The 21094-nt window shown below is 37.1% G+C and overlaps 1 protein-coding gene across 1 annotated transcript in view; it reads left to right on the top strand.

The window, feature by feature from the left end:
* ZNF280C (zinc finger protein 280C) overlaps window positions 1-20279 on the top strand; it is a 65592-nt gene extending 45313 nt beyond the window's left edge. The window contains exons 14-20 of the mRNA XM_022561523.2: window positions 4785-4916; window positions 8684-8979; window positions 9441-9581; window positions 13977-14039; window positions 17912-18030; window positions 18431-18467; window positions 18593-20279. Of these exons, the coding sequence (XP_022417231.1) occupies window positions 4785-4916; window positions 8684-8979; window positions 9441-9581; window positions 13977-14039; window positions 17912-18030; window positions 18431-18467; window positions 18593-18608 (804 nt within the window). The 3' untranslated portion in view covers window positions 18609-20279. The remainder of the gene's footprint in view (window positions 1-4784; window positions 4917-8683; window positions 8980-9440; window positions 9582-13976; window positions 14040-17911; window positions 18031-18430; window positions 18468-18592) is intronic.
* Window positions 20280-21094: the final 815 nt, after the last annotated feature.

Here is a 21094-nt window from a genome sequence, read left to right on the forward strand (position 1 = left end):
CATACATTTGCCAAAATCAGAAGTCAATGAATTTACTGAATCTGATTATGTAATGAGGTTTTGCCTCCTCACTGATCAGCTCATTACATTTCCTTATTATTGAATGCGTTATCATGGCCATTTTATTCAGCACTTGTGCTAACATTGCTTTCAGTTCCAGTCATTAGATAATCATGAAATCAACTTATAGTTGTTAATTGGAAAAAATCATAAATATAGAATATCCAAATGCATTCAAGATCACCTGTGTTATGGCAACATGCTTATTTTTTTATCCTGGTATGTCACCTCACTGTTAAACTCTGGCAAAATCTTTCTATTCTAGAGTTTCCCTCATGTTCCATCAGATGTCAAATAGATGTTCTACTCTAAAATTGTCCCTGGAAAAAGAAATTCAGTAAATGGCTGCACTTACAAAATGAATAGTTTTTTGTTTATTTTTTAATAGGATTTTTCAGAGCTTTTAACATGCTAAAAAATGCTTTAAAGATCATAAATCTCCGAGCAAGTGATATTGTATATGTTGTTCCCAAAACTTAATTGACCATTGAATCCTTTATTTGCACAACACATATTAACATTTCTTTAGGAATAGAGTTTTTGAAACACTGATCTTGGTACTCTGTATTTCATCCTTTGACCTTTGATTTTGAAAGAAAGAACGAGATATAAAGCAGTAGCTCTATTTTATTATGAAGCTTTTAACGTAATTCTTTCTCTTGTGCTTTACTAAGCTCCAGAGTGAGGTGTAGATGTGGAGGGAGTAATAGATGCTTAGAAAGGTAAGAAAGAGATGGATGGGCTTGCTATGTGGACTGTCTCCTAAATGGTTTAACCTGATCTGTAGTCACTCTTCATACCGTGAGTTGTATGTCTTAACTTGCCACATATATAGGAAAGCGTTAACCCAGCAGGTCTGAGCTGCTCAAATATGCATGTTTTCAGAAGAGTCTAATACTTGCATAACTAGCCCTTGGCTAACTCTGGAAACTGAGCCTTTGTTATTAATTGATGAGTGTTTTACACGCCTAGAACCTTGAGCCATGTGGTACCAGCTTTTCTAGGTCTTGTGCAAAAATATGTTTATGGTGAATGCCTGCTTTTCTTATGGAGTCTGAAGATTTGGTGACTGAACCCCGTGAAAACCTGGGCTCTAAGACTCAAAGAGAGCTTCCCTGGAAAACCAAATAAAACAACACAAAACAAAACCAAAAAACTTCATACCTGTTGCTGCAGTTAGTTGCTGGGGGATTGATGAGCATGTCCTATGCAACTCCACTGGGAGAGGGCACTTGGAAACTGGTGCCAGTATCCTCCAGACTTCACCCAACGCACTTTTTTCCTTTATTAATCCTGTTCTGTATCCTGTCACTGTAATAAATCATAGCTGTGAGTATAACAGCTTTTAAGCCCTATAAGTCCTTCTATTGAATCATCAAACCGGAGAGTAGTCTTGGGACTACTGACACACCATGGGTGCCCAATTTTTTTGTAAGTTTGGAGCACCTAAGAGGTAGACAGTCAGCAATCAATAGAGGAAAGACTCTCAGTTTGAATATAATTGTTCACAAAAGACTCAAAAACCATAGCTGAGCAAGATTATAAGGTTGTAATTGAGATATTAGGGCAATTTTAGACCATAAGAATTGTTGAGTCTGTGGCTCATTTTATTCTTTTTAAAGACTTTGGTTGTAACCTTTTCCTTAAAAGAATAGATTATTATGTATTGAGTGATTTCAGAGCTAACAGGACAGTTTGTACAACTTTTAAGAAAGGATGAAGGATTTCAGATGTGTTAAATAGCCTCATTAGATCTTTATAGTAATAACAAGCAGTTAACATGTACTAATCACTTGCTGTACGACAGCCACTAGCGCTTTTACTTGCATTATCTTGTCTGATCCTTACAACCACTCTACAAAGCAGGTATGTGATCATTTCCATTTCATAGATAAGGAAACAAAGCTTTATAGAAAGTAAGTTACCTTGCCCAGTGTCACATTCTCTAATAGTTGGCAGAGCCAAAAATTGACCTAGGGCCCAAGCTTTTACCACAGAGTCATTCTTCACTGACATTAGGTCTAAAGGCAGATATTACAGAGAGTCAGAATAGCCTTGAAAACCTTCAAATCGCCCAAAAGATATAGTATCCTTGTCAAAAAGTTCAACACAATTTTTTTCTCTATCCTTGTAATAGGTCACCATTTTTTTGGTTGAACATCATGTTATTTTAAAAACGTACTGTATTATTCTCAGCACATCACAGGTATACATGCATAAGAGAGATATGAAAGACTTGAGTCCATCTAAGGGAATAGTAGGTTAATGTCCCCATCTCAGGGCTCTGGGCAAATGCTCATTGAATGGAATGGCAGACATTTTGAACTAGTTTAATTGTGCTTGCTTCTCATGTGCACTCTCTGTCAGTCTCTTGCTGCCTGCCTTACTGGTTATTAAACAGATATTTATTTACTGTTTAATATATGCCAGGGACTGTTTTACAGAAGTGAGCAAAACAAAGTTTGTGCTCTCTGGAATTTGCATTATAGTGGCAGGTGGGAGAGAGAATGAGAATATGTATTATGTCTGAATGTATCTGTATGCCAGCTGGTAATAAGTACCATAGGGAGGAAATACATGAGGATAGGGTATGCCAGGGCTTAGGAGGTGAAAGAGTAGCTTCTGTTTTTTTATGTGGGGTGGTCAAAGAAGTCTCTCCAGAGGAAATAAGGGATTAAGCCATGTGGCTATCTGGGAGTGAATGTTCCAGGCAGAGGGAACAGTAAGTAGGCAGTGAGGTGAGCATATATCTAGATGTTCAAGAAGCAACAAGGAGGCCAGTGTGGCTGGAGCATGGTAAACAAGTGGGAGAAAGAGTAGTAGGAGATGAGGTTGTAGCAATAGAATGCGGGGAAGATAGTATATGGCCTTGTAAGTCAGAGTCAGGATTTTGGAGTGTTATGGGAAGCCATTGGAGTGTTTAGGCATGTGAGAGATTATTCTGGCTGCTATGGAGAGAATAGACTGTTGGGAGGAAAGAGTGGAAACAAGAAGGTAGGAGGCTATTGTGAGAGAGTGCGGGTGAGTGACTTGGACTCATCTGGTGGCAGTGGTCGGAGGTGATGACAAGTGGAAAGATTATGCTTTTGAAGGTAGAGCTGAAAGGTTTTATCAGTGGGGTGTGAGAGAAAGAGTTAAGAGTGACCAAATTCCTTCATCCTGAGCAGCTGCAAGAATGATGTTCCCATATATTGAGATATTGGGAAGACTAGGGAAGGAACAGATTTTTTTTAAGGGTGGATGGGGGAAAATCTAGAGTTTAATTTTGTCCATGTTGATTTGAAGTGCATGTTAGATATCAAGTAATGATGTTGATTAGGCAGTTGGATGAATACTATTTAAAGTCATGAAACTGGATGAGATATAGGTACAGGTAGAGAAAAGATTTCTGGGACCTATATCTGGGGAACTTTCTGTCATGTTACCTTGCTATCAGCTTCTTGACTGAGTTTTTTTTCCCCCCTCTTTCCCCTCTCTTGAGTACATATAGGTGAATCTGTTTATGTTGGCTGTACCTATGATATGATCCAATTAACCATACTTCTTAAGATGAAACTAAAATAGTAATACAAGTACATTATATTTACCTATTGCTTTGAACTTTGTAAGGAATTTTTATTTATCAAATGCCTGCTGTGCACCAGTAATGGCTAGGTACTTTAATGTATGTTACCTCATTTGATTTTTCCTAAATGTTTATTTGTGTTTTAAATGCAAATAGTGATGAACCTGTGGAGATACAGCTTTAGAGAAAACATTTTTATATTTGTACGTTGTTCCAAATTTACCGATGAATGTACAATACATATTTTAATTGATGACAGCATATACAAAAAAACTGCAGTTGCTAGTATGTAGTAGAAAGAACACTAACTAGCTATGAGCCAAGTGCCTTACATCTCTCTTCGGTCCTGTTTCCTATTGGTAAAGTAATAATATGACCAGGTTTCAGAAGGAACATAGTCAAGGGGTTCTCAAATAGTAAATTCAGATCAGTTGTTCTGATTTATGCTTCTGTAACCATGCCGTCCAATATCAGTCACTAGCCACATGCGTCTATTTAAATTTAAATTAATTTAAAATTAAAATTAAATGAAATTTTAAAATCGATTTCTCTGTTGCACTTGCCACATTTCAAGCACTCAATAACCACATGTGGCAGTGGATACCATATCAGGCAGTGCAGTATAGCACATTATCATCACTGTTTAAAGTTCTATTGGACAAACACTGACATATACAACCATTTCTATAGCATAACTTTCTTGGGAGTGTCTGGTTAAATTTGTTTGGTTTTAGAAAGTTCAATTTATGTTACCAACTTGTGAAACAAATGGAAATAACAAAAATTATTTGATCTTTCCAAGAATAAAAGTATAATATAGCTCATTTTCATGATATCATATGTTTGAATAGTTTATACTTCAAATTAATAATTAAGTAAACTCACACTACAAATAGTATAGGACTTGTCCCATTGTAATCTAATTGATATAATTATCATATTGATTGCCTGTATGATAACAAATACTTTTGAAACTCAAATACTAATGCAAGAAGTACTTGTAAAAAGCGAAATATTTTGGAATTATTTATGATAGGATGTGGTAAAATTCTGGTTTTAAAATTCTTTAGCTATTAGAATTAAGAGCAATTTCAGGCCTTGGGATTTGTGGTGGCAGAAATTATTTTCTAATATTATTTCTAATATTTATTGTAAACAGAAGAAAGGAGTTCATCGTTGTACAAAATGCAGACTACAATTTTTGACCTACAAAGAGAAACTGGATCACAGGACCCAGCATCGGACATTTATAAAGCCTAAAGAGCTAGAAGGATTGCCTCCTGGTACAAAAGTGAGTTTTAAATATGTTGTATTTTAACGTTGTATGATAATAGAAATAAACCCCTGCCTGTTTTAATCTATTCAATATAATATTAAAAATTGACTTCTGGTTGTCATTAAAATTTTAATTTTAGGTTTTATCATTCCTATGCTTGGAAAGAAAAATTTTTATCCATTGTTTTTTTTAAATTAATTAATTTATTTGGCTGTGTTGGGTCTTCATTTCTGTGTGAGGGCTTTCTCTAGTTGCAGCGAGCAGGGGCCACTCTTCATCGCGGTGCGCGGGCCTCTCACTGTCGGAGCCTCTCCTGTTGCGGAGCACAGGCTCCAGACGCTCAGGCTCAGTAGCTGTGGCTCACGGGCCCAGTTGCTCCACGGCATGTGGGATCTTCCTGGACCAGGGCTCAAACCCGTGTCCCCTGCATTGGCAGGCAGAAGCCCTATCCATTGTTTTTTGAGTTGATTGAAATGTGCTATATTGGAGCATATTCCTTTGCAGTGAGTGCAACTATATTAACTGTAGACTGAGTCATTGTGTTGTTTCAATATTCTATAGTCTGGGGACTTCCCTGGTGACGCAGTGGTTAAGAATCCGCCTGCCAATGCAGGGGACACGGGTTCAAGCCCTGGTCCGGGAAGATCCCACATGCGGCGGAGCAGCTAAGCCTATGCGCCACAGCTACTGACCCCACGCTCTAGAGCCCGTGAGCCACAATTACTGAAGCCCACACACCTAAGAGCCCGTGCTCCACAACAAGAGAAGCCACCGCAATGAGAAGCCCACGCACCGCAACGAAGAGTAGCCCCTGCTCGCCGCAACTAGAGAAAGCCCGCACAGCAGCAAAGACTCAAACGCAGCAAAATAATTAATTAATTTTAAAAAATACTTAACTTTAAAAAAATATTCTATAGTCTGTTTTTGAGCTTTTCCAGTTGGCAGCGTACATGTCTGCTTCAGCTGGTGAGGAATCATGTTTATCTTTGTGTCTCCAACATCTGTCATAATGCCTTGAATGCCGTAGTTTGTTGAAGTTGGTATTACTGAGTCAACTCTTAGAGAAGCAAATTCTCTTAATTAGCATTGCACTGTTAAGTGAGCAAACACACATCTGACGACAAATTTCATTTTCCCTCTGCCTTATGTACATCTGTTTTCTTTGACTTCTTTTATGTAACGTCAGCTTTTGACTATTTGCTCCAGTAGAGGGATGCACAATCCAAAGTGAAATAATTCCCAAACATTTAGTACTTATATTTGAGTACTAAACTTTGATGTGAGTATGTCTGCTATTTGAGTTCATTAAAATAATGTAAAGCAATGCTCTGAAGCTCTAGAGGGAGAGAAGCTATCCAGTATCCTTCCCTGTAGTCCATTCATTCCATGCTGGAACAAGACACGCAGAATACTAACATAAGCAGTGCAATCCTCTCTCGTATCTTCCCTTATTAATAATAATAGTAATAATTATGATATTATTAATAAATGAGACTAAATGTCTTGTTAGCACTTCAGAATTAAGCTTTCCATGTGCTTTTTCATACATTCTGTTATTTAATCCCTGTAGCAAACCAGTGAGGTAGAGAAGGCAGGTATTATTCCCATATTACAGATGAGGCTTAGAGAGGATAAGTTACTTACTCAAGGTGACATGGCTAGGAAGAGGTAGTACTGAAATTTAACCTCAGGTCTTTTGACTCCTAGTTCAGTGCTGTTTGTGTGATACCAAATATATAGGTGACTGTTTTTCATTATCAACCAATGGGTATAATCAGACATTTCTTTTTCTGAATATTAAATTAGAAATTTTGTATTAGCTCCCTCTAAGAAAATTCTGAATATTATTAAATTCTCCATGCTGTATGATGAATTGATGTAACCTCCGCAGTAACCTTTGCCCAAAGAACCCCCAGAGAGAGAAGGTCACATTTACTGGAGATCTGGGTTTTTTTGGGGGGTGCATTATTGTTTTTAATTGAGGTATAGTTGATGTACAATATTATATAAGTTTCAGGTGTTAACAGTGATTCTGGAGATCTGTCTTATAGTTACCAAAGAGTTATTTCAGGATTTGAGATTTAAATTTTGACCTCTATATTTACCAAAGCTATTTAGTTATATCAGAGCATAAAATAGCCATGGAATGTGCTCTTCTGACCCATTACTATCTGTGTTAACATATAAATGCTATCAATACAAAACTAGTATTACAACAGTAAATAAATACTGAGGGTAAATTTCATTTAATTGGTATGACCGTTTAGAATAAATGCGAGACTTACCTGATTATAGTTTATACTCTGATGTTTAACTTTTGTATTGCAGTGAATTTTTTTTTGGTAACAGCTTTATTGACATGTAATTCATATACTATACGATTCACCCATTTAAAGTATACAATTCAGGGGTTTTTAGCATTTTTAGCATATTCACAGAGTTGTGAAAACATCACTACAATCTATTTTAGAACATTTTATCACCCCCTAAAGAGACCCCATATCCATTAGTAGTCACTCCCAATTTCCCCTTCACCAGCAACAGGCAAACTTTAATCTGTTTTCCATCCCTGTGGGTTTTCCTCTTCTGGATATTTCATACAAATGGAATCATACAATATGTGGTCTTTTATGACTGGTTTCTTTCACTTAGCATAATGTTTCTGAGGTTCATCCATATTGTAGCTTGTATCAGTACTTTGTTCCTTTTTAAGGCTGTATTAGTACTTGTGTATCAGTACTTTATTCTTTTTTATGGCTGAATATTATTCCATTGTATGGATATACCATATTTTATTTATTCACTCATAAGTTGATGAGCATTTGGGTTGTTTCCACTTTTTGGCTGTAATGAATAATGCTCTCATGAAAATTCATGTACAAGTTTTTGTGTGTACATTTCTCTTGAGTGGAATTGCTAGGAGTGGAACACCTAGGATTATATAATAACTCTTATGTTTAACATTTTGAAGAACTGCCAAACTGTTTTCCAAAGCTACTGCACCACTGTACATTCCCACCAGCAATATATGAGGGCTGCAGTTTCTCCACATCCTGTCAACACGTGCTGCTACCTGTCTTTTTCATTATAGTCATTTAGTTGGTCTGAGGTGATACATTACTCGAGTTTTGATTTGCATTTCCTTAATGACTAATGATGTTGAGCATCTTTTCATGTGCTTATTTCATGTGTATATCTTCTTTGAAGAAATGTCTTTTCAGATCATTTGCCCATTTGTTAATTGGGTTATTTGTCTTTTTATTGAGTTGTAAGAGTTCTTTATATATTCTGTATACAAGTCCCTTATTAGAGATATGATTTGCAAATATTTTATCTCATTCTGTGGTTATCTTTTATCTTTCTTAATAGTGTCCTTCGAAGCACAAAAGTTTTAATTTTTACCAAGTCCATTTATCTATTCTTCTTTGGTTGCTTGTGCTTTCAGTATCATATTTAAGAAATCATTGCCTAACCCAAGGTCATGAAGATTTACTCCTATGTTTTCTTCTAAGAGTTTTATAGTTTGAGCTCTTACAGTCTGGTCTTTGATACATTTTGAGTTAATTTTTGTATTTAGTATGAGGTAGGGGTCCAAATTCATTCTTTTGCATGTAGATATCCAGTTGTCCCAGCACCATTTGTTGATAATACTATTGTTTCCCTCACTGAATTGTTTTGACATCCTTGTCAAAAACCAATTATGGCCTGCATAATGTTTGATCTTTTTAATATTAATGTGATGCTTAATTTTCTAAAAATATATATTGCCTTCATTTTTATAGGTTACTATTCGAGCTTCAGTTGGACCTGTTCGTTCAAGTCTATCAACTACATCTTCCAAGAATACTCCAAGCACTTCTTCTCTTCAGGTCTCACCTTCAAAGTCTACAAGTAAAACTGCTGAAAATCCTACAAAACCTTATGAAAGTAAATATAAGACAAGAAAGTCTTATGCAACTACGTCCACTGCAAGTAGTCAAGGTAGAGATGTATTTGAAAATAAAGCAAAAACCTATCACAAGCAAAAGAAAGAGTGCAACAAGAAGAATAAAATCGGCGTAGTTTTGAAGAACTTAAGGTAATATCTTTTATTCCTGATATACAATCCTAATTTAATATTAAATATTAAAGGTTATTTTAATATAGCTTAGCATATCACTAGATATGCACATTTACATGATAATCACTTATCTGGCATGTAGGCCAAGAAGATAATAAAAAGGTACTTTCTACAACTGCTGAACAGAACTTGAATTACTGAGTTTATTGTATAATTGTCATCTTTTACACTAATCTTATATTTTATGCTTATATCTTGTGATAGTTGAATTGTTAACGTGATCCTTTTTATTCCAAGGAAACATTAACTGGTATTAGACTTTTTTACTTATTCTAGCTTGTTGTTTCCAAGCAGATTTTCAAATTATAAGTCTCTATTTAAAGATTTAATGTAAACACCTTGGCTTCAATTAATAAAACATTAATAAGGCTTTACCATATTCTTTTGTTTTACAATATATTTTTTCCTGTCTCCATAAGGTGTCTTCGGGGAGTTCACAAGTGCATTGAGTGTCGTTCCAAAATAAAAGATTTTGCAAGCCACTTTTCAATATATATCCACTGTAATTTTTGCAGATACAAAACAAACTGTAACAAAGCCTTTATAAATCATACGGTGAGGTGAGTTAAACATGTACACTGCCAGTCAAAACTGCCATTCAAGATATTTGGTTTTGGGGTTTTTTTGTTTGTTTGTTTTATTTTTTAAAAATATTTCTCATGCGTTTTTAATATTTAGATATTTGGTTTTTGAAAACAAAGCCAGTTTGTCACATCAAGGATCTAAAAAGATCTAGCAACAGGGAACTTCTAGGATATTACCCAATACTGTTTTCCAGCATAATAACTCATGAAATTAGTGGAACAAAAATTTTAAGAACAGTTAGACTAATGAAATTAGAATAGGTTTGTTAGGGAAATTATTTTTCAAAGTCTTTCAAAAAGTGGTCCATAAAATTTTAAATTTTTCCAAAATATTTATCAAATAAATACATGTAACCACGTGAGTGTTATCAACTTCAAAGCAGTCAACTTTTAGAGACTTCAGCTTTGTCAAAGACGCTAGGAACATCATCGGTGCTCACATGCTCACTCTCTCGCACTCTCTCTCTCTCTCTCTCTCTTTCTCATCCATCTGTCTGTCCATTTGTCTTTCAAGCCATCTATCTTTGCATTCATTTGATGAATGTGAAATGAGAGAGTACAGGGATATTCCGGTCATGACGCTACTGTTGGAATTTCTTTTCATATATCAATTCTATTTACATTATTTGAGCACCTACCATGTACTCTATTGCTAGAGAAAGACTTCAGAGCCCACATTACTTTCATTTGAACCTCATTGGTACTTTATGCCTTTGGGATAGATTTTTTTTAATAGACAAAAATTATTCAGATATAAATATACTAAGTTGATTATTCAGATTGAGGTAGTTGCATTTATTTTCAGTCAGAAATAAGGTAAACCAATAAAAGTGGTTCTCTTGCAAATCATAACAAGACCTCTACATTACTTTATGGTCATAGTTAACTACCACTTTCAAGGATTTGCCCACATTTTTTAATGCCTTCAGAACTTAGCTCTCAGTTTTTTTGTTTCCCCTTGATGATCAGCCTGTCATCATGTTGCCTTGACTTCTTTAATGCCAGCACTTCACCTCTGAGGTGTTGTACCCCCTTCTTTACCACCATCCAATTTTACCTCATCATATACAATATTCATTCGTTTTGAAATCTCATTACCCCAGGACTTTCAGTCTTGACCCCGCTTTCCAGTCCAGCATCACCAATCCAATTGTATAGTCAACTTCACCCTCAAGTTCATCTGTTTTGAATGTTGCTTTGTTTTTTGTTCTAGAATCCTTTACATCTTCAATCATGCTTAACCTTGCTATCCTTGACTCTCTTATCCTTTTTGATCTTTCTCTATGCTCAATTCTAGACCACCAAACTGTGCTTGATTCAGTCAGCTCTGAATTCCTGATCTTTAACTTTAATGTGGTCCTGTCTTTTTAAAATACCTCTTTGTTTTTGTCTACAACATGTTTAAATCCTTTTCATTACCTTCAAGATTTTATTCTAGTCTCTCAGTTGTTAACCTTGCCTACTAATTACTCAGAGGTCATCCTTTTCATTTTTCCCAAGGTTAACCTCTTTCTACCTCGTTTTTGTTTTCCTTCATCCAAACATTAATCTCAGAAAAAGATATGTCCTCTTTTTCAAAGTTAATCCTGCCCCTCATCTCCTCCATTTCCTCCATAATCTTATGCACCTTCATTTCATTTTTCTCTCTACCACATTCCTTCTGCCTGCAAATATTTTCAGGTATTCTTTTTTTTTAGGATGAGGGAGATTTGCCTTTACTTTGCATATTTTCTTATCTTCCTTTTACTGTCAACATTTGTAAAGAGTATTCTTTACTATCTTGTTTGTCGTTTCTTTACCCTTTGTAATTTGAGTATCACCCCCACCTGTCAGTTCAAGCTGCCCCTTTGAAGGTTATCAGTCATGTCCTAATCACTCAGTGTACTCACTGCTTTTCATTCTTACTCCTCCATGACTTCTTTAGAGTATTTGATACTTTTGATCACTCACTTTTGAAACTCTTCTCAACTTCTCTTTATTACCACCATTTTTTCTTGTTTTCTACTCCTCTATTTCATTACCTTTTCTTTCTTCAGCTCTTCTTGCCTCTTTACGTTTCTTTTCTTGGTACTTCAACCACTCTCAGAGTTTTATCTTTTACCTTTCAACTGTAAATCCTCCAATTTCAGTGCTGAGTTTTCCTGAGATCCAACTCTTCATCTCTAACTATTTGATAGATATTTTCACCTTTAACTCACTGGCATTTATACAGGACACAAATAAGTCAAACATTTTTGTCTGTCTAGGATCCAAACTCTTATCACCCCAATACCCTTTAAGCTCAGTCTGTCTCCACGCATTATTTCCATAAATGTGGAGCATCACCTGGAAATAATAGACTTTAAGTTTCTGAAGCCTATGGAGTTCTCTTGATCTGCCACCATTCATCATGGCTTCCTGAAAGTCCATCTTCTGTAATTTACCACTCTGCCTCACAACTACTGCAGTGGTTCTGCACCCATACCTCAGTTGTTCCAAACCAGACCACAGCCAACCTTTCTCTCAGTATACTGCTGGGGAGAATGCTGGTCTCTTATTCTGTGCCTAACACATGGCTGCCCCAGTGGGGCTTTAATTCTGCCCCTAATTTCCAAGAGATTAAATTGGAAGTTACCTTTGGTGTTTCTTAAACCCATGGACCATTCTGTCCTCTCCTTTCCCATTTTCCATAGGCTCCTCAACTGTCCTGTAGGACCTCTAACCCCATTCTATCCCAAAATATTCCCAATTGGCTCCAGGCTTCCTTCATAGCCTTTTTCTAATTTCCAGTTAGCCCCAACCCTGCACTGCATTGTCATCACGCACACTGATTGCTTACTCATCGTTAGCCTCATACAGAACTGAAATCTTCCACTTTTACTCTTCTAAGGGCCTTGAAGCGCTCTCTTCTGTTTCCCCTACTTCATTGGTGCCTTGCTTCCCTGGTTGCCTCAAGTACCTCTCCGTTAATTGGATACCCCCACTCCGACCCGTGTGGACTTTTGTCATAGGATTAAGCTCTGTACATACAGAAGCTTCATTTTTCTCAGAGGTTGAGTATCTTTATTCTCAGCCCATACCAACTCTGTAATCATACAGAAGTCAAGCCTCCCAGACTAATCTTCCCCAATGTATAGTTTGTCCCATATTCAATATCTAAAGTGACTTTTCCTTAATTCTTTGGAATGCCCTTCTCCTTCCCTTTCATTTTACCTTCTGTGAAGTATCTGATCACCACAGCCACTCGTACGAATCAGTTGTTTCTTTGAGTTCTGTACTACTCAGCTATTCTGCCTCATATTAAATACATGTCTGTCTTACCTACTTGAGAGAGCAGTTCTTTGTATTCACCATAGCACCTATTCTGAGGATTTTTTCTTGGGATTATAGGTAGCCATTCTTTCCCCATGTATACATGGTATGCTGATGATAGTTACTGTGTGTCTAAGGGTAACCATTGACTTGATGTGTTGTCTGGTTTGGGTCTGTCAGTGCAAGCTAGGGCTAGTACTTTTCAAACTTTATCTTGCATAAGAATCATCTGAAAAACTTGTTGAAACTGATTTCTGGGCTCCACCACCAGAGATTAATTCAGTAAGTCTGGAGTGGGAGCTGACTTTGTATTCCTAATAAGCTCCCAGGTGATACAGATGCTGCTGGTCTATGGACCACAGTTTGAGTAATACTGTGCTACACTAATCCCAGCTAATTCTGCCTGACTTTCTAATACAGGAAAGCTTTTCTTATCAGTTTAAAAGGGGGTATAAAAGCTATTAGCATTGGCTGCAAAATTTGGTTAGTGGTTTTCTGTTCTGTGCGGAGAGAAAGTATTGTTTTAACTCATGAGCTCTGCTTTTAATTCGCGTTCTTTAAAGCTCTCCTAGTGATTGCAAAAGATTCTTTAAATGTTTCATTTTACTGATGGTAAGTAATGTCATTTAGCCCAAGAAACATTTACTTCCAGGATCATTCAGATTGGTCCCCTGGGCTAAGTATATCAAGATTAGAAAGTAATAATTATTATTCATAACAATTTATATTATAGCAAAATACATTATTAGCCAATACCTTTTAAGTTGTTCTCAACTTCTAACAGTTGAAAAACTTAACTTGATGCTCTTTGCATTTTTAACTGTAAAGGGTTTTTTTTTTTATAATGGTGAGGTATGATCATTTAAGATTATTCTCAGGGAAATATGTTGTTCGAAAACACACAGGGAAAATGAAACGTAAGATAAAAATCTTGAATTAAACAGAGATGCTAATAGAGTTTTATAACTTAAATCATGGTCTTTTATTCAAAACTAAGAAACTAAGCATAGGCTTGAAAACTGATCATAAAATTAATGACTTATTGTATAATAAAATCTCATTTGTCTTTTGTCTCTCCAGCTCTCATAGCAACCAGCCAACTAAACGGTTTTATCTTTTTAAGAAGCATTCTGGAACTCTCAGGTAACTACTCGATCTTTTTTTTTTTTTTTTTTTTTGCGGTACGCGGGCCTCTCACTGTTGTGGCCTCTCCTGTTGCGGAGCACAGGCTCTGGATGCGCAGGCTCAGCGGCCATGACTCATGGGCGCAGCCGCTCCGCAGCTTGTGGGATCTTCCCGGACCAGAGCACGAACCCGTGTCCCCTGCATTGGCAGGCGGACTCTCAACCACTGCGCCACCAGGGAAGCCCTATTCGATCTTTTTTCATTCTCTCTACTGAAAAATTATAGTAGCTTTTTAACCTGATGCTGGAGTGCCTAGTTTGGAAAATGAAGTGATTGCTACTAGACATAATAGAGTTCTGTACTTTATATCCTTACCTCAAAGAGGGGATTGCCTATATTCTCTAGCTAAACTTGTTTCAGTGATGTCAGGCATTAAGGTGAAACTTTCATGAATTTGCACTATAAAATTAAAAAAATAAGGCTCTCCAGCAATATTTGAAAATTTAAAAGACTTTTAAGATATCTAGTAAAGTGACTAACACTACTTTGGTTGTGATCAGTATATAGCCTTCATAATCCTTGGGGCTTTTTTATTTTTGAAATAAAAGTACACAACTTGTTTACTGTTCAGAGGAATTGTGAACATTTCTAAAGGCACTGATAATTCATTTTGGTTATACCACACACACTTAGCTCAGAATCCACTAAGAACCATTTTTTCACACTCTTCTAATTCCTTTTCACTCTATATTCCTTTCTTTAATTATTTTGTTCATGTTCTCATTGCTATTTGAAATACCAGTGTCAAGATCTTTGTAGCAGGAGGCTAAGACATAGACTTAAGTTTAGCCAATAGTTGTTTTGATGCTTTAGGTTAGTGGAAAAGTAGAAGAGGGGATGCTGTGTCTCAGGACCTTTGTATTTTATTATTCCTTTTGCCTCATTTCCTCTTCCCCAGATATCTGTATGGGTAGCTAGCTCCCATGGTAGCTACCTTTAGGTAGCTCCTTTAGGTCTCTCCTCCAATGAGTGAGCCTTACCTGGACTGCCCCATTTAAAGTAGCATCCGACCTTCCCTGGTGGCGCAGTGGTTGAGAGTCCACCTGCCGATGCAGGGGACACGGGTTCGTGCCCCAGTCTGGGAGGATCCCACATGCCGCAGAGCGGCTAGGCCTGTGAGCCATGGCCACTGAGCCTGCGCGTCCGGAGCCTGTGCTCCGCAACGGGAGAGGCCACAACAGTGAGAGGCCCGTGTACTGCAAAAAATAAAATAAAAATAAAAAAAAATAATAATAAAGTAGCATCCTTTCCCCAGGCCCCACCCCCAGCACTCCCTCTCTTCCCTTTCTTGCTTTGTTTTTATTTCATGGCAGCTTTTTACTGTTCAATGTATTGTATATTGTGTATTTCACCCTCTTGTTTATTGCCTATATCTTCTCACTAGAATGTGTGTAGTTCAGATACTGAGCTATGCCAGACATTTGCTGGGCATTGAGTAGTGCCTGGCACATGATAGGCATTCCATAAATATTTGTTGAGTAAATTAATATTGAAAGTGACATATGTGGAGTATGTGGACGATAGACAAGTAGCTCATAGGCAGAGGAAAGTTTGATTCCATTTTTAAAATATGTTAGTGCTATTTTTAAAATATTACTAAATTCAAGGCATTAGAAGATTCTAATAAACTATATTTAGGTATTAACCTGTACTAAAAATTTTTATAGTAGTGAAAAGGATTTGTAAAGATGAGAATTTGATTTTTACCTCACTATTGTTGAACACAGTTGTGTGCTTGGTTCTTAAATTAACTGTATGACCTTAAAGATCTGAGGTGCTTTTTTCTTACCTTGGGTGGATCTCAAATTTAAACAGAAAATTGGTTATTTTCTGTGTATGGGAGGTTTCATACTTGTAATTTTACAAAATAAATTTTGTAATTAATATTTTGTTAAAATGCAGTGCTCATTCTTTATTGTACATCTATTATGTATAACACAGTGTAGCAAGCCCTATAAAGATGACAGTGATGAAGAAGGCTTGGTACCAATCTTCAAGGAATGTACCATTTACAGTAAGGTGTGAACATAAATAACTACAGAAATTAACACAAGGAGGTTTGTAATAAGTGCAATGAGAGTTACTGATTTCAAAAGAAAGAAAGGTTTCTACTTAGAAGAAGAGGCACGGGGCATTTTAGTTGGAAGAAATAGCATGAATAAAAATGCAGACAGGAAAAAAGCAGAAGACATACACAATGAATGGCAAGTAGTACAGTTTGAATGGAGCATGAAGTTCATATAACATAGCATTAAGTTCAGAGTCTGGGGAAATGGTTTTGAGCTGAGATGCAGATTGTGGAATCCTTGAAAAAGGCTGGGGAATTTGGACTTAATTTTAATTTGAGGATGTTGGGAAAGCCATTGCGGTTTTGTGTAGAATCAAGGGTACTGAAAGAAGACCAATTTGGAGGGGTATACAAGGTGAGTTGTAGCTACATGAGGCACATAGACTGGTTAAGACTATTGCAGTAGTTAACACTGATTTAATAAGATAACCTGGGTTAAGGTGGCGAGGTGATGTCATGTCACATTTAAGAATATGGGCTCTGAAAGGGAACCCTCTTGAATTGTTGGTGGGAATGTAAATTGATACAGCCACTATGGAGAACAGTATGAAGGCTCCTTAAAAAACTAAATATAGAACTACCATACGACCCAGCAATCCCACTACTGGGCATATACCCTGAGAAAACCATAATTCAAAAAGAGACAGCTCCAGACTTTTTCCCGGACTCCCTCCCAGCTAGCCGTGGTGCACTAGCCCCCTTCAGGCTGTGTTCACGCCGCCAACCCCAGTCCTCTCGCTGCGCTCCAACCAAAGCCCGAGCCTCAGCTCCCAGCCCCGCCCGCCCCGGCGGGTGAGCAGACAAGCCTCTCGGGCTGGTGAGTGCCGGTCGGCACCGATCCTCTGTGCGGGAATCTCTCCGCTTTGCCCTCTGCACCCCTGTTGCTGTGCTCTCCTCCGTGGCTCCGAAGCTTCCCCCCTCCGCCACCCGCAGTCTCCGCCCGCGAAGGGGCTTCTAGTGTGTGGACACCTTTCCTCCTTCACAGCTCCCTCCCACTGGTGCAGGTCCAGTCCCTATTCTTTTGTCCCTGTTCGTTCTTTTTTCTTTTGCCCTACCCAGGTACGTGGGGAGTTTTTTGCCTTTTGGGAGGTCTGAGGTCTTCTGCCAGCGTTCAGTAGGTGTTCTGTAGGAGTTGTTCCACATGTAGATGTATTTCTGATGTGTTTGTGGGGAGGAAGGTGATCTCCACTTCTTACTTTTCTGCCATCTTGAAACTCCCTGCATGATTTATTTTTAAGGCCTCCTTTCTTTTCTGACTTTATCATCAATTAAATAGGACATTAGATTGTAGGCTTCACAGAGTGTATCCTTTTTTGTTCACTCTTGTATCCATAAGATCTAGTAGTACAGAGTATGTAACGAAGGTTCTCAGAAAATGTGTATTGAATGGATGAATATTGTAGCCTTGCTTTGCAGATGGGCAAAGGCATGGAAAGATTGTACCTTGCACAAGTTATATAAGTTAGTGGAGTCATGACTGGGCTTTAGTTCTCTTCACTCATATCTTTTGGAAACCGGCATCAGAGGGAACAAGCTTATAGAGCACTAAATGCTAGCATAATTTAGACATGGCTATGCCATTTTCTAGAGACATGGTTATACCATTTCATATATATCGGGTTTATATAACAAAATTTGCAAATGGTGATCATGACACATAAAAAACAAGTCAAGTTATTACATGGAAAAATAATGATTGAACTTGTATATGGATTTTCATAAAAGATAAAAACCTTTTCTTTCTGTCTTCTTTTTTTCATAGGGGCATTACTCTGGTGTGCCTTAAATGTGATTTCCTAACTGATTCTTCTGGTTTAGATCTTATGGCTAAACACTTAAGTCAACGTAAAACTCATACTTGCCAAGTTATAACAGAGAATGGTACGTATATAATTGTGTTACTTTGGATTTCTGATACTTATTCCAGTGTTTTTGATCAGCCACAATATGGCTCTTACATATTAAAATGATAGTTTCATTCCTCATATATTCTTTAAGAATTTTTTTTTGAAGTATAGTTGATTTACAGTGTTGTGTTAGTCTCTGGTGTACAGCAAAGTGATTCAGTTATACACATACACATAGATTCTTTTCCACTATAGTTTATTACAAGATATTGAATATAGTTCCCTGTGCTATACAGTGGGACCTTGTTGTTTATCTGTTTTATGTATAGTAGTTTGTATCTGCTAATCCCAAACTCCTAATTTATCCCTTCCTCCCTTTCCCCTTTTCATTCCCCATATATTCTATTTTAAATGTAAAACTCTTCTAATTTCAGTTCCTGGGAGTATCTCAGCTTCTGGACCCACTTCTGCGTAAGTTTAATATTCATTTAGTGCATTTTTCTTTGATGGATTTTAGCACTGTTGCATTTTTTAAATGTATCATTAATAGAAATGAAAAATATTAAAGTATTTTGTTTTTGTTTTTGTTTTTAAAGCCGCTTGTTGAAATAGATTCCTGCTCTATGGAGCTCGTGCAACCTGGTGCAAGACAAGTTGGAATTTCCTAAGTTCAAAGTTCTGAAGTGTTTTCTTACACAAAGGCAGTTTCCTAAGTTCAAAGTTCTGAAGTGTTTTCTCATACGAAGGCGGTTAAACAGCCAAGTTCATGACACTAGTTCTCGTTATTCAGCTCTTTTCAGCTTTCAGATGGCACTAGAGTCTTATTCCACCTTATCTTTGTGTCAGGTTAACATATCTTAACATATGTTTTTCTCTCCAGTTTGCTCTCTTCAAAAATAACTTTTGTTGCTATGGTCTTTTCTTGCTTTGCTTAAAATAATTTGTGTTTTTCTCTGCTATACTTGCTTTCAGAATATTGCATTCCAAAAGATGTGACTGTTCATCTTTTTTTGTCTGTTTTGTCTGGTTTCTTAGTTAATTTCTTATAAGTCTTACAATTTTAGGTCAGATAGCTGTCTTTTTCCTCGTTCCTTGTCTGTCATTGTTCTATTTTTCGTATTTTTCAGATGCAGAAGCAACACAGAAATTTCAAAAAAAGTCCAGGGTACTCCTGGTCAGTGTCCCCCTTCGATGGACACATCTGATGCCTGTTCTCTCTTTCCAAGGAATGTGAATTGTTTGACTGTGAGACCTCCTCTAGGTTGTGGCCTTAAGAAATCAGATCTTAGGGAGAGTCCCTTCCTTCATGACTGGCTTCCCATAAGACTGATGCTAATGTGGCCAGAGATGACCTCAAGGCCCACCAAATTGAGCACAACTTCCCCCTGGGGGCTTTGGTTCTTGATCTTAAGCTTATGGGTTGATTCTGACCAAGAAAAAAGCCCATCAAATCAATGCTTCAACATCCAAGTTGAAGTTTAATCATTTTGGCTGCTGCCCTTTAATCTTTCTCTAGCATGCATGCAGTCCAAGGAATATAAAAACTGGTTATGTAGGGAACCAAGGTTATTTCCATGTTCTTGGAAAACAAATTTCTAAAGTTAGTGATTTTTACTGTCATTTAAAGTTTTATCCAGTGTTAAAAAACCCTAGGAGTTTTCAGCAATACTAATATTCAATTTTTTTTAAGTCTAATTTAATTTTGTTGTCTTGGTTTTATGTTGTCTTCACCAAATTTATTAATGTCCGTTTTGTCATGTCCTCTTTTATTTCCTTTCTTTAAAACTTGTTTTGTGTTTGTTTTGTTTCATTAATAACTCCCAAAAAAATCCTTACAATTCTCCACAGATTTTATGTAGCTACCTATTGACTTCTTAATTTGGTAATTGTTTAGACCATTAGACATTATTATATCCTCTGTCTATCTTGGGACTATCATTAACATTATCTTAGTGATTGTGAGGTCAAAGACATAAAGAATTGGCAAAAAACACTTCCTACAGACCTTAAAACAAATTTTAAAGTTACATTTTCTGTACATCTAACACATAATGTCTTCTTAGCCATTAATGTAACTCCTTTGGATAAAGATAATATATCCAGAAAATATTGGGACCAAAAACTGCACTTGTTTCTTGCCCATATATATATAGATGTATATTTTTTTTTATTTGGTGTTTGTTTATTTTGGTTACATTGAATATAGATTTGCTGAACAGTTTTGATGTTATTACTTATTTTTTTAATAAAATTTGTATTGTTAAAGTGCCTTTGGAATTATTTTCTAATAAATAACTTTGCATAAAAGCTGTAGATTTTAGGGCTTCCCTGGTGGCGCAGTGGTTTAGAGTCCGCCTGCCAATGCAGGGGACACGGGTTCGTGCCCCGGTCCGGGAAGATCCCACGTGCCACGGAGCGGCTGGGCCCATGAGCCATGGCCACTGAGCCTGCGCGTCCGCAACGGGAGAGGCCACAACAGTGAGAGGCCCACGTACCGCAAAAAAAAAAAAGCTGCAGATTTTTTCATACAACTAGGAGCATTGCTTTGCTTCTTACATGGAAGCCTGATTACTTGGCCTACAGACTGAGAGCTTTATCTGTTGAATCCATCTTCTGGTTTTTGCTTCAGCGCAGTTAAAAGCTCACTGTGTATACTTTACTAATTTTTAGAACTTTAAAGGGTGGCAGGAGTCCCTTTGTAATCCTAATAACCATAAAGGTGGGCAGGCTCAGAAGTTGTTTGGCTCAATCATGAGTGGTTTTTTTCCTCTTAGCATTAGAACTTCTTGAATTGTGCTTTGAAACTTAGTCCGTTTGGGCTGCTATAACAGAATTGGGTGGCTTATAAACAATAGAAATTTATTCCTCATTTTTCTGGAGGCTGGAAGTCCATGATCAAGGTGCTGGCAGATTCATTGTCTGTTGAGGACCTGCTTCCTGGTTCATAGACAGTCGTCTTCTCTCTGTGTCCTCACATGGTAGAAAGGGCAAAAGAGTTCTCTGTGGTCTCTTTTACAAGGGCATTAATCTCTTTCATGAGGGCTCCACCCTCATGACGTAATCACCTAATGATGCCTCACCTCCAAATACCATCACAT

Source organism: Delphinapterus leucas, chromosome X (genome assembly GCF_059928025.1).
Source record: "Delphinapterus leucas isolate spDelLeu-1000000601 "Yukka" chromosome X, BTC_Dleu_Yukka2, whole genome shotgun sequence".
Taxonomy (NCBI): domain Eukaryota; kingdom Metazoa; phylum Chordata; class Mammalia; order Artiodactyla; family Monodontidae; genus Delphinapterus; species Delphinapterus leucas.